Source organism: Talpa europaea (assembly GCF_964194135.1).
Source record: "Talpa europaea genome assembly, chromosome: 3".
Classification (NCBI taxonomy): Eukaryota; Metazoa; Chordata; class Mammalia; order Eulipotyphla; family Talpidae; genus Talpa; species Talpa europaea.
The window spans coordinates 96,915,758-96,928,471 of record NC_140069.1 but is presented as its reverse complement, the minus strand read 5'-3'; the positions used below and the strand labels follow the sequence as shown (position 1 = coordinate 96,928,471).

At 37.7% G+C, this 12,714-nt stretch overlaps 1 protein-coding gene across 1 annotated transcript; it reads left to right on the top strand.

Moving 5' to 3' along the window:
- Positions 1-5,852: 5,852 nt before the first annotated feature.
- On the top strand, positions 5,853-11,536 carry TOMM7 (translocase of outer mitochondrial membrane 7). The gene is made up of 3 exons (XM_084230930.1): positions 5,853-6,093; positions 7,517-7,565; positions 11,369-11,536. The coding sequence occupies exons 1-3, from the start codon at positions 5,991-5,993 to the stop codon at positions 11,382-11,384; spliced, it is 168 nt and encodes a 55-aa protein (XP_084087056.1). The 5' UTR covers positions 5,853-5,990; the 3' UTR covers positions 11,385-11,536.
- The last annotated feature ends 1,178 nt before the right edge of the window (positions 11,537-12,714 follow it).

Below are 12,714 nucleotides of genomic sequence, written 5' to 3'. Positions count from 1 at the left end.
TAGAAGATTATGATATGAGGTTTAGGTGACAGTCATATTTGCCAAATCTTTTTTTTTTTTTAAGATTTTATTTATTTTTGCATAGAAGAACTGGGAGTATAGGCCAGAGGTGCGGGGGGGTGAGAGGTTTCACCAGAGACAGAGTGGGGAGCAGAGTAGGCAGATCTACTGAATACACTGCTAAGGGGAGCAGCAGGCGAGACAGGAGAGGTCCGCTGCACCATGTGGGCTAGTCCCCGGCTAGGGATTGAACTCAGACTATTATAGGACAGGGAGAGGGGCAGCCCAAAACCCCACAAACCTGCCTATTCTAAATGGGTTCTGCCATCCGCCACATCAACACAAAACATATGAGATTTTAATGGGAAGGAACTTTAATAAAACTAGGAAATAATACAGGTAAGGCAAAGAGTTTAGTTTCTAAATGAAGCACCCAAAGTTACCCATCCCCTCGTGGGTAAAAGTCCATCCATATGGGAATGGCGCAGAGCAAGGCCCCAAAGCCTGCCACAAGTCTAAAGCATCTTCCAGTGGGGACCCACAGAAAAGGGTCAGAAACAACCAGACAAGCCCGGAAGGAAAAGAGCAAAATCAACATCAAGATAAAAGCTGCCATTGTCACCTCCCCATGGGTCTCACCCACATCTGTGTCACCCAGTCCACAACCAAAAGAGAAGCGCAGTTTCTTCACATGTCTCTAGGCTCCATGTACCTCCTCCAGGTCTCCTGGCTCCATCTTGCTTCCTTCCTCAGTCTCTTCTGCAGCTTCTCCTCTTCCTGCTCAGCTCCACCCTCCCTTGGGTAGGGCAGGGAACCTGGAACCTCCCCCTTTCCTGGGGACCACCCTGTTACAAGACCACCAGGGTGGGTGGTCGTAGTGATAGAGCTGAGACAACCCCTAACCCACCAGCAAGATCCCATACTTGCTAAATATTTTATTTGCACTGTGGATTCAACTTAAGTAATGTTCCATCTGCCATCTCATCTAACCCTCAAGATAATTGGGAGCGAACCAGGGCAGACAATTTCTAAGTTGATGCCAGAGAATAGACTGGAAAGTTATTAAATATCCTGCTCAATGTCAGACAACTAGTGACCAGCAGGACTAGGATGAGGACTTTGTGCTCTGAATGTCTTAGTCACTGCTTTCCTGCTTAAATCTTTATTGTGGTTACATGGTTTTGACATAGATCAGTCCTCTTTTTTTCTTATCCAAAAGGTCAGGTTTATTATTAAAAAAAAAAAAAAGAAGAAAGGAGAAGAAGATACTTGCAGAAACAGTTGGGCAGAAAGAGCTGCTGCTGCTGCTTTGCAAATGGAAAAGGTTTGTGAAAGTAAACACCTGTGTAGTCACAGGCAGGCAGGAAAGCTGCCCACATAGACCAATCTTAACCGAGGAGCCACGGTCTGAGCATAGACAGATGGACACTGTTACTAATTTTCAGGAATTTTAAGGAAATCTGAAATAGTTTGCTCTCACAGGATAGTTGTCACTATTTTATTTATTAACATACTATGCATCTATAAAAAGGCAAGTTATTTATGTAATCACTAATAAATATTCTTAATATTTTTTGACATACTTTTTAAAACTTTATAAAGAAATTCTAAAAATTGTACAGTTAATTCCTGTGTGCCAGGAGCTTTCTTTACCCAGCTTTTCCCAAAAGTAAGATTGTATATAACCATAAAACATTGTCGAAATCAGGAAATTGACACTTGTACAATATTATTAATTAAAATAAAGACACTACTTGGGTTTCTAAATACAAAAGAAATGTAAGTTAGTGAATGTATAGTGTGCATACTTTTTGTTTATTTTAAAGAGATGGGAAGAATGAATATGTTTATTTGCTTCCATAGGCCTAGACTATCTCTACAAGGATATATAAGAAATTAGACACCATTGAGTTGCTTGCAAGAACTGGGCAACCATGTGCCAAAGACATAGAGAGAACTCGAACTGTATGTACTTTTGTACCAACTCATCTATTTTTAAAAAAGGGAATGAAGACTCCTTTTGTGTATTCATACAGAATAATCTCCAAGTTATATTTTTAAGTAACAAATGCAAGGAAAATAAGTATGTATGCATTCCATTTTGCAAAAAAAGGAGGTGGGGAGGAATTTTGTTTCTTTGTTTTCATATGCTTAGATCCCTCTGAAAGACTATATAGGAAAATGGTAAATGTGGTTTGCAGCCAGGGATAAATGTGAGCAGCAGGGGACAGAAGTGGGAGGCAGACCTTTCACAAAAAACCCTTTTGTACCTTTTAAATTCAGACTGAATTTATTTCCTCTTTAACAAAATAAAGAAAATTGAAAAAAATTAAACCTTAAAAGATAAATGCTTTCATCTTGTAATTTTTTTCCCATGAAATATTCAGCAGCTTTCCAGCCACTCTGGCTAAAATCCAAATTTCTTAACTTGACATTTAGGTTCTTTTTTACAACTTGATCTCATTTCTTGCCTGGAGATTTCTGTCCCACCTAAAGCATTTTACCCTTCTCATAATCATGCACTTTCTGGTACTTCTTAATTCTGCTCCTTCTCTCCCTGAGCCACAGAAACCAGCTGGGGCTTATTTCTATGAAGTTTTGCCGGAACAGACCAACTCTCTGTGACTTTATCTCTTCTAAATTCCTATAACAACATATTGTATGCCCTACAAAAGTGGCCCTTATTCTAGACTCTCTTTTCTTATCAAGGATAGTGTACTCTGTCACCAAATAAGATAACCAGGTCCTTGTGGGAGCATAACAGTTTTCTGAAACTCCTTTCTTGGCAGACCCTTTATATCTGGTGGATAACTCAGTGATGCCGTTTCACTAATCTCTTCTTTGTGGAAATTTTATTTTACACAGATGCTTATTACCTGATGTGCTGAAGAATCCAAAACTGTATTGTGGCAATAAGAAAATTTTTTTCAGCCAAAGTACTGGGCAGAAAAAAGAGGACAAAGTAATAGTTAAAATTCAAGAAAGCACATGGTGTTTGAATATTGTTATATTTTTGTATATAACATTTCTGAAAAACAAAATATATGGTAAAATTTTCTTTCTTTTCATTTTTTTGTTGAACTTTTTTATTTTCTTACATTGTTGTTCATTTTTGTATAATATTTGATTTCTCCCCCCAGGTGTTGTTACCATAAATAAATCTCCCACTACCACATCACTCGTGAACCATCACCATAGCCCCTTGTGCTCTTCTTCTTTTTCATTTTGGCTCATATATTTGGTTGCATTTTGGAAAATCGGCCCTGTTGCTCTGGTAACCATGGTGAATTAATTTGCTTTTCTGATATGCAATCAGCTGGTTCTTACGGTTCTCATTTTGAGTAAATAGCAGAGTTGGATTAAAATCTTGGCATGTGTGATTTCAGCTCCACATGACTTTTCTTCAGAGCAAAAGATATTTGTTAAATTTTCTCCATTGCATAGCATTATATTAAGATTTAATGGAGACAAAGTATAAAATACACTCCTCCACGAGTTCACACTCTATTGTATATAGCAGATGCAATGGCTGTGTGTCTAGTAGATGCAGCAGTTCATGGTCACTGTTAGGAAAAAACCTTATGAAAAAGTCAATCTTTGTATGGAAATCAGTAAGAATAAAGAAGCAAGCAGCAAGCCATCAAAAATAGTAATATCTTACCTTTGATCGTGACTTTACTTAGCTAAGCAAGTAAAGTCTTTTTATTACCTCTTCGTCTTTATAACAACTAATTGAGGTGGGCACTTGCCTTCTTTTACAGATGAGAAAACAGACTCACAGAGGTTAAACAACTTGACCTTGATCACACAGCTAAGTGATAGAGCTAGGATTCAAACACAGAGCTGTCCCTCCTGGGTCTATGTGTTTAATCTTGTTTTTATTTTTTCCCAAAGATTAGTCAATATGGACAAATAATTTATTAACAGGCTTGCTTTACTCTCTGAGATCATAAAATCTTTAAGTGGAGGACTGCCTTTCATCTTTTTATGTTTCACCACATTTTGGTGATTATAACTCAGAGAGTTGTACATTGTCAGTAATCAACATTCTAGTTCTATGCTGCTTCTTTCCTATAGTCTAATGTTGTGGTTGGTTTTTAAGGCTCTGGTCTAAGAACTCCTAATTTTAATTTTATTTATCCTGGGCTTATTTAGATCCTACTGAGTATGGGCAAATTTACTTCATTTCCCTGTGCTTCTGTTTCCTTCATCTCTAAAATGAGAATGGTACTATAGACCACATCTTCTAGGGTTATGAGGATTCAATGAATTAAGGAATGTGAGCACTTAGTGCAGCTCAAGCATATATATACTAAGCACCCAGTATATGTTAGTTATCATTTTTCCTTGGTCTTCGGAGTGTTCTTGCCCACCAGGAAGGAGGATGTTAGTTCTTTTGCCAAGGATACCTCTAATTACAAATATACAAATAATCATTTTAGATACTCGTTCTGTGGATAATCAAGTAGTATGATTAACAAAGACTGTTAGACCTCGATCAAATTAATTCGCCAATGCCATTCATTGGTGATATAAGAATAATAACATCGAGTTCTGTCTGTAGCCATTTGGAGAGATTGTTAAGTAGATAATGACAGATCAACTTGAGAGTGGGGGTACTGTTACAGGGCAGGGAGAGGTGCACCCCAGACCCCCCAAAACCTGCCTGCTCTAAATGGGTTCTGGCTTCTTCTCTCCCTGATCAGCTCCACCCTCCCTGCTCAGCCCCACCCTTTGGGTGGGGCAGGGAACCTGGAACTTCCCCCTTTCCTGGGGACCAGCCTGTTACAGTACCACAGAAAAAGTGTTGAATTTACCCAGGGCAGGCCATTACATTGTGGAGATTCTTGAGAGTACCTTAAAAAAGAAAGGAGTATGGGAAGTTTTTGCTGGCAGAGGTAACAGCAGAGATTAGAGACAAATATGGTGACTTCAAGATCAGATAGGTTGTGGAGTGGATCTTTAATCTTTTTTCCTAAAGGCAGTGGGGAGGTCCTTGAAGAGCTTTATTTTGTTTTAAAATCTCCTTTTTTTCTGATGAAAAAATTCATATTTTCTCATTATGAAAAATAATCAACACATTACAGAGATACAGCCACGGACAGCGAAGAGTTCAAATAATTCCCTCCCTACCCCTTAGATGATTATTACTAAGAGTTTTGAGTGTATTTCTTTCTATGCACAGGCTAACAAATACGTTGATACAAATTTGCGGCAGGATACAAATTTCGAGGAAAAACAGGAGGGGCCAGGAAAGGAACCAATCTTTCCCTTAATAGTTGGAAAGTTGAGTTTCTGGACCTGAAAACATTCTTTAAAGTCAGCTAATTCCCTTGCTCTCCATAAAGGTTTTTCCTAATTACCTCAGTTCACAATGTTAGCTCTCTCTTCTAACTCATTTTTCTTTGCTGATGCCACTCATCTAGCATGTGCTGGGTACAATCGCTTCATCCTCTGTGTGTGTCTCAACAAGAATTGGTAAAATAACATTATGAGAGTCAAAAGAAACATGACTGCGGGACCAATTGACCATGAGTTTGTAACCTTCCGTCAGGTAACCTTCGGCTTGAAGAAACAAACCGATTCTGAGAGAAGTTAAATAAGTCGTTCAAAATCTCACGGTAAGTTAGAATAAGGGTCAGGACTAAAACCCACTACTTTTGCACTTAATGTCCCTTCTTTGGCCGGCAAGGAACACTGGGAAGAGTGAAGGCGGTGTGGGATGAAGGACCCTCCAGGTCATAACATGTGACCTGGAAAGTGAACGGAAGCCTGTCAGCGAGGCCAAACAAGCACGCATGCGCCTTCTGCTGGCCGCGCGGGGACTGGCGAGGCTGGCGAAGGGCGATGAATTACGACCTCTGCTGGCGACGCGCACGACTCCTGCCGTAAAGGCCGCGTATGGCGCGTGCGCACCTCGTCTGCCTTTTGGATTCCCGACGCGGGTCGTTGCTGTCGCTTCTTCTCACTGAGACGCGCCTGCCGTCACCATGGTGAAGCTGAGCAAAGAGGCCAAGCAGAGACTGCAGCAGCTTTTCAAGGGCGGCCAGTTTGCTATCCGCTGGGGCTTTATTCCTCTCGTGATTTACTTGGGTCAGTGGGAGAGGAATCTGGGAGGTGACTCGGGGGAAGGGGGTGGGGCGGAGGCTGCGACTCCATTTTTGGCGTTCGGGGAGTGGAGAAAGGGACCACGTTGTGCAAATCTTTCTACGTTTGGTCTAGTAGGGTCGGTGTAACCTGAGTTCGAGTTCCCGTCTGTCCCTTACTATTTTAATAGTCTTGAACGAGTCACGCAATCAATCTCTCAGTTTCTTTTTTTACGACTGTAAAATGGAGATGACCTGCTCTTTGCAGTTGTGAGTTAAATGACTTCATCTTTGTGAAAGCGACTAAGTCACACTTAGGCCCTAAGTGAGTTTTCAGAAGTGAGGGAAAAAAGCCCTCTCTTCTCCAGTTAAATAACTTGTTCTACCTTAAGTAGAGGCCTGAAGACATTGTGGCTAATGCCATTGCCTTGAAACATGATTATGCTTCTTGTTTTCTCACCTGCACAGTGAAGGATTTGGATGACTTGTTATAGATCCCACTTTACAGGTGAGGAAACTGAGTCATGGAGTTTGTTCCTTGCTGAGGGCCACAGCTGTCAAGTGGAGGAACAATGAATTCAAGCAGTGGGTCTTCTCGGTCCATACTCTTAACTGTAAATGCAAAGTTTACAGTTTACATAAAGCTGTAATGCAACGTTTTCTAAATGTTCTGGCAAATATTTTCACCAAGCACTATGCAACTGAACCTTACTCTATTTCTAACTTTAGGGGTCTTTAACTTTTTAATCTTACTGCCATACTCAGGCAAAATAGTGAAAGAGAAGGAGCCCCAGCTTTGTTAGTTGGACATTTCTAAAACCCAATTCCATTGTTTAGAATCTTCCGATTTTAACAGGTGCTGATTCTGCTTTGTAGGTTTCATGAATAGTCTTAAATTAAAGTTCATTTACCTAGTCTTCACAGAACCCTATGCTGCAGGCCCACTGATAATCTGGGAATACGGAACATAATAAAGCTCCCTTTCTTCCCTTATTTTTAATGAATTAAACAAAATGAAATGTTGCTTTCCCAGATTAGTGACTATGTTTAGATTATTGGATTAGGGCCAATAATTACCAGCGGTGTTGTCTCCCTCTCGCCCCCCCTCTATCCTGGGTTCCCAATTTCACTTAAAGCTAGGAGGGAGCAGCTAGCTAACTGAACTTTGGGACTGGCTTTCCTTTTAGTTAAGAAAGGTAGAGGGAGTTTGATTCTTCTTATTTGTGCCACCTTTTTCCATTGTTGTGTATGTTGGGGTTCTGTTAGCCTGTTCTTGCTTTTTTTGTCTCTGTGGTTTGTTGCTCTTTTGTTTTCATCTACCCCCCTCTTTCCTTCCTTTTCCCTTTAAAAAGAGTAAAATCTTGGCTGTAACTTTTTTTGTCTGTTATGGTTTTAATTTTTTTTCTCTTTCTTCCCCACTCTCCTTTCAGGATTTAAGAGGGGTGCAGATCCTGGAATGCCTGAACCAACTGTTTTGAGGTACTGCTCTTACAAATAAACATTGAGGGCAAATGTTTATATATTAGTACTGAATCATTGGAAAGCAAAAATTAGTAGTGGTAGGCATTGTAGTAGAGCTTTACCAGTCAGTATACTTTTGGGCTTTTGGAAAACTGCAACAGTTTACAGATTTGTGTTATCAAGTAATTAGTTTTTCTTCCCCTGATAGTTTTTATTTACTGCACCATGTTATTTCCACAGTGCAGCATATTTTAAAATGAAATAAATTTATTCCACTACTTTTTCTAATTTTCTATATTCCTGTCTTATCCTTATAAATACGTTTTATGTTATTCTAACAAGGGTACATAGGATTTTATTTTCTTCACCTAAAATTAAAGTTGATATTCCACATGTTTCCAGTTGATTTAGGTTTTTCAGTTTTCAGTATTTTATCTCACAAGATAACATTCTGTGCACATAAATTTTACTGGTGTTATTTTCTTATAAGTTCCTTATGATAAAATCCTTGAGATTAGTAAATCAGAATGTATGACTATTTAATGCTCTGCAAATGCCAGAAATTGTTTAATTCCTTTCTCAGAAACAACCTTGCCAGTGGTAACTAAGTGCCAGCTTAATACACATACAATGTATTTATTCACATCTTACATGTATACATGTATTTATATGTGATTACTTGTGAAAAGTATAAGTGTGGCTATAGATATATGTAGATTCTGGAACAGCGGGTTTTCCTTTATATGAAGGACTGATACTTGTGGCACTGTGATTAACAGGACCCTGCACAAATGCTGTGGGATATCAGATTACCTTTCTGACTTTTGTGGATTGCCCTAACGGACTTTTCTTAGCAGTTACCTGCAATGTGTCAGTCTGTTTTGGGTGCCTTGTATATAGTATCTTGTAATTCTCACTTCAGTCCTTAAGAACAGGCCACACAGTTGGTAGGTAGTGGAATTTATCTGTCTATAGAGCCCATACTCTTTCCACTGCATCTCATGGCCTTCCCCAGATAATCTTACCTTTTAGCACAGTGCCATCTGATATGACTTTTCTCCACTTGTCTACCCTGCTGGCCTCTCCTCTCTCAGAGGAAGGGGTTTTTCTTAAAGGTTACCACTGTATGTGCCCTCATCTTTTTCCATTTGTGCACTTGTTCTCTCTTCCCTGATAAAGTTATTCAGCAAATGGTCTTCACTTATTGCTTCCTTTTTTTCAGTGTCTTCTTTTACCTTTTATTGTGTGGCTTAAAACTTTCAGAGGTTTCCACTAAGTTCCTTTTTTTCCCTTGTCCTTTCTCTTTGAACTGTTAATGTCCTTATCTGTAAAATGGGACTTGAGGTAATGTCTCTGCTACATACTAGGTGAGTAACCTTGGACCAGTTCACTTATTAGCTGAATAATGTTAGACCAGTTCTTTCCTTTGGAAACAGTTGGAACTACCTGGTCAAGCTGTGTGAACATTTTGCAAGCAGAGGAAATTAACCATCACATACCTTTCCCCAAGAAGCCATTAAACCTTTCTCAGATGAAATTCCCTCTTTTGTATATTGTTCATAATAATATCTATTATTATTTATAAGGTTGCCATGTGGATTGAGTAAGAATATTGTATGTTAGCAGTATTTGCCACGTAATATATGAGCAATAAACTATTAATAGTTATTTTTAATCTTTTATGTCATCTCCTTTACCTCATTTCTTCTCCTGTAAGAACTGTGCTCTGACTGTGTAATACTTGCATGATAGTCCCAGAATAAAAAGTGTATTTTTCATGCCTTTATGTGTTTGTGCTCCTTCATCCTGGAATGCAGCTTCCCCTCAGTTTTCATTTAATGAAAACCTGCATCTAGAAAAGCCTAAACTCAAATGTCACTTTTTCCCTAAATCTTTTCCCACTTCTAGTTGAAATCACTCCTATTTTCTATGTTTCCATAGTATTTTGTGTTTGTCATTCTCTGTCTTCTATTATTACTGTTTATTTAGATTGTATTTTGCCCTGTAATTCTTTAGGTATTTTAAGTGCCAGCAGAGTTGAATTAAATTAAGTGGCCTTAACCTCTTGGTGTTCTTTAAACAGGAATTGATACATCCTGCATCCTGTGGTTCTATTTTTAGACTGAACTTGCATGCTGGGAAATAACATTTTGTGTGTCCTGGGTGATCTAGGAACCAGAGCTGCAGATAGGCTACCCTTCTGTTATATTTTATTTTGGCTTCCAGAAGTCAATCCTTTAAAATTGCACACCAGATGGAATAGCCCCACCCTACTTTTTCATTTCTCTACTTACTACCTTCTCATGCTGCTTTTCTTTCTGATGCTGCCTTAGTCATCTTTTCTGTTATTAGTATCATCTTCTGGTTTCCTTCCAGGGGTATTTGAATTTTAGAAAAGAATTAAATGGAGGGTTATCCAGTTAGAAAACTTCCTATTTTTTGCTTGCACTGAAAAGACTGAACTAGAGAGGTCTTCATGAGCTGCTTAGTCTGTACTCTGAAAGGAACAGAATTGTATCTGCTAAGCAGGGTATTTTTTAATTAATGTAAATTTTTATTACAACATTCTTATTCATGTAAAGTTTATTTTTTTATGTAGAATTTATTTACTTAATACTTGTGTAAATAATGTTCTTCATGATTTTTCTTCTTTACTAAGTTGTTGGGTTCTTTGATTAGGACCACATTCTTTTTCCGTCAGGATTGCACATGGTATATGACTAGCGAATGTTGATTGATGTGAATGCCTTATTCAAAATGCAATACTTTTATTAATAAGGGGTGATGTCATAGTAAAACATTATTTTAGGCAAAATATAAGAACACTTAAGTTAACTTAGAGAGTCATTCTCATTATCTGTATAACACCAAAGAAGATACTCTTTTTATTTTGGGTGCTTGTTACATCTCTTTATTTTGATATATGCTTGAGGAGGATACATTAAAGGATGAATAATTTATTTTCATATCTTAATTGTATGCAAAAATACTTGGGGTTTAATGGGAGTTTTTAAAATGCATTTGAAAATTAGAAATACATGCACGTTGTTTTTTCCCCCCCCAGGCAAAAGGAAAATACTTTTAACAAATGAACTTTTCAGGTGTTCAGATAGTCATTTTGGAATGTAGTTTTATTCAAGTTGACACACTACTAGAAATCACTTTTATAATCAACAGGACTTAGGAATAAAACATCTCTTTTCTCCTTACTGAATTCTGTCAACAAATGATTTGGGAGTTTGGGTTAGTCAGTGATAGTAATGTTTTGCGAAAAATTAGTTGGGGTGGAAAGAAGGATAATTGCCCCTGGAATGTGTGTGGATGAATGATTAAGAGGGTTGTATTCCACCCTGCCACTTATAATATATAACTACCTCAAAGCCTCAGTTTCTACATCTTTAAAATTGGGAATTATAATAAGCTGTGTGCATAATGTCTGACAATGGAAAGCATTCAATAGATGTTATTTTTAGTATTACTGATGTTGCATGTAATGATGGGTACATCAGTCTTTTCATGTTAATAAAATCATTGTTTATCTTTGGATTGATCACATTTGTCAACTTAAAATTTTCTTTTTTGTTTATAACAGACAGACACACTCAAAAGTAACAAAATTGTATATCCATAAATGTGGTTCTGTATGTTTTCTCGTTTTTTATTTTTTATTTTTTTGTCAATGAGATTGATCCTTGTAACTTTGAATTTGATAGATGAATAAACAAAAGTATGAATGTATAGCATCTTCTAATTCTTAAGTCATGTTTTGCAAGTTTTTATTTTGGGGGTTAATTGATTTTTCCTCTTCACAAACATTTTAGCCTACTTTGGGGATAAAGGACTGTTTGATCATCTGGATTTGGAAGCAGTCAACGAACAGGAACAACATGGAAGGTGTACACTCTGGATGAATAAGAGATGGGACATCTTTCATACATTCACCAGTTGGATGACACAGGGCTCTTAGATGCATCTGTGGCAGAGTGGAACTTCTGTGGATTTATTTATGATAGACTATATCAAAATAAATGTTTTTAACAATGTTATGCCTTGAGTCCTTTTTGAATTGAACATAATAGTGCTTTAGGTAAAATTAAGCCTTTTTAGTACTTTTTCAAATCAGAATCTATATATGTGCCCAGAGGCTATCTAACTGTGAAATTTACAAGTTTATTCCTGGCTATTTGCTTAACAAATGGATACCAGCTTCCTTTTGTAGTGAATTAATAACTCCCTTTGGGATGTTCTGAGGTGGTAAAAATAGAAACTACTCTTAGTTTGTGTACTTCCTGCACTATATTGGAGTGAAATTCTGACTGAAAGAAATGGATGTTTTATGACTCTGTTGGTAGGAGATGGGAGTGGCATTGGGAGTTGAATGTCTAATTTATTTGTGAGTTTAATGTCAGTCTTAGATTTCCCTTAGTGGTGTTTGGAAACTAGAGCTGACTGGGCGAGAACATATGGAGAACTACACAGAATAGTAGCCTGTCTATTTTCTGATGGAATAAAATGCAGTTAATGGGAATTAGTTTTCAGCTTTGGATACTGGTTTCCAGGGGTCTTTACCTGTACTTGAAGCCTATTTTTTTAATTTAGCTTTTTTCCCGTAATTCTAACAAAGTAGCTCTCTTTACTTAGTTTTGGGAAATGTAATTAATGTAGGAAAGTAGGCCTGAAACAAGATCTGACACAGTTTGGGATGAACCCATTAGATTGAATGTTTTAAACATCTAGTATTTAAGAGGATAGAGAATGATCATGAATGTACTCAGGTGACTATCATTACCAGAAAGTTTTTATTTCTAATGTAAAGCCTTAGCTATTTAAACCTATTTCCTCAAGTTTTGTTACTTTTGCCATGGAGATGTTGAAGACTGTTAGGGAAGCTATTGCGTAAGGGGATTTTAAAACTATTTGGTAAACACTTGAAATGTAATTGCTTTGATATCTGCATGAATTTAGGCACATAATATTTTGCTAAAAACAGCAGTTTTGAATGTGACGCTCCCCTTTACTCAACCCTTCCACCCCCTATCCTTTCTGTTAATTTTAGTTTTGTCAATGAATTTTTGCTTAGCTAGTATTTTGGTGCACATTTTCCCTATTTCATTCTGGGTTTGCAGAAATAAAGTAAAGCTATAGCAGGTGTCCATTTGAATAGTCA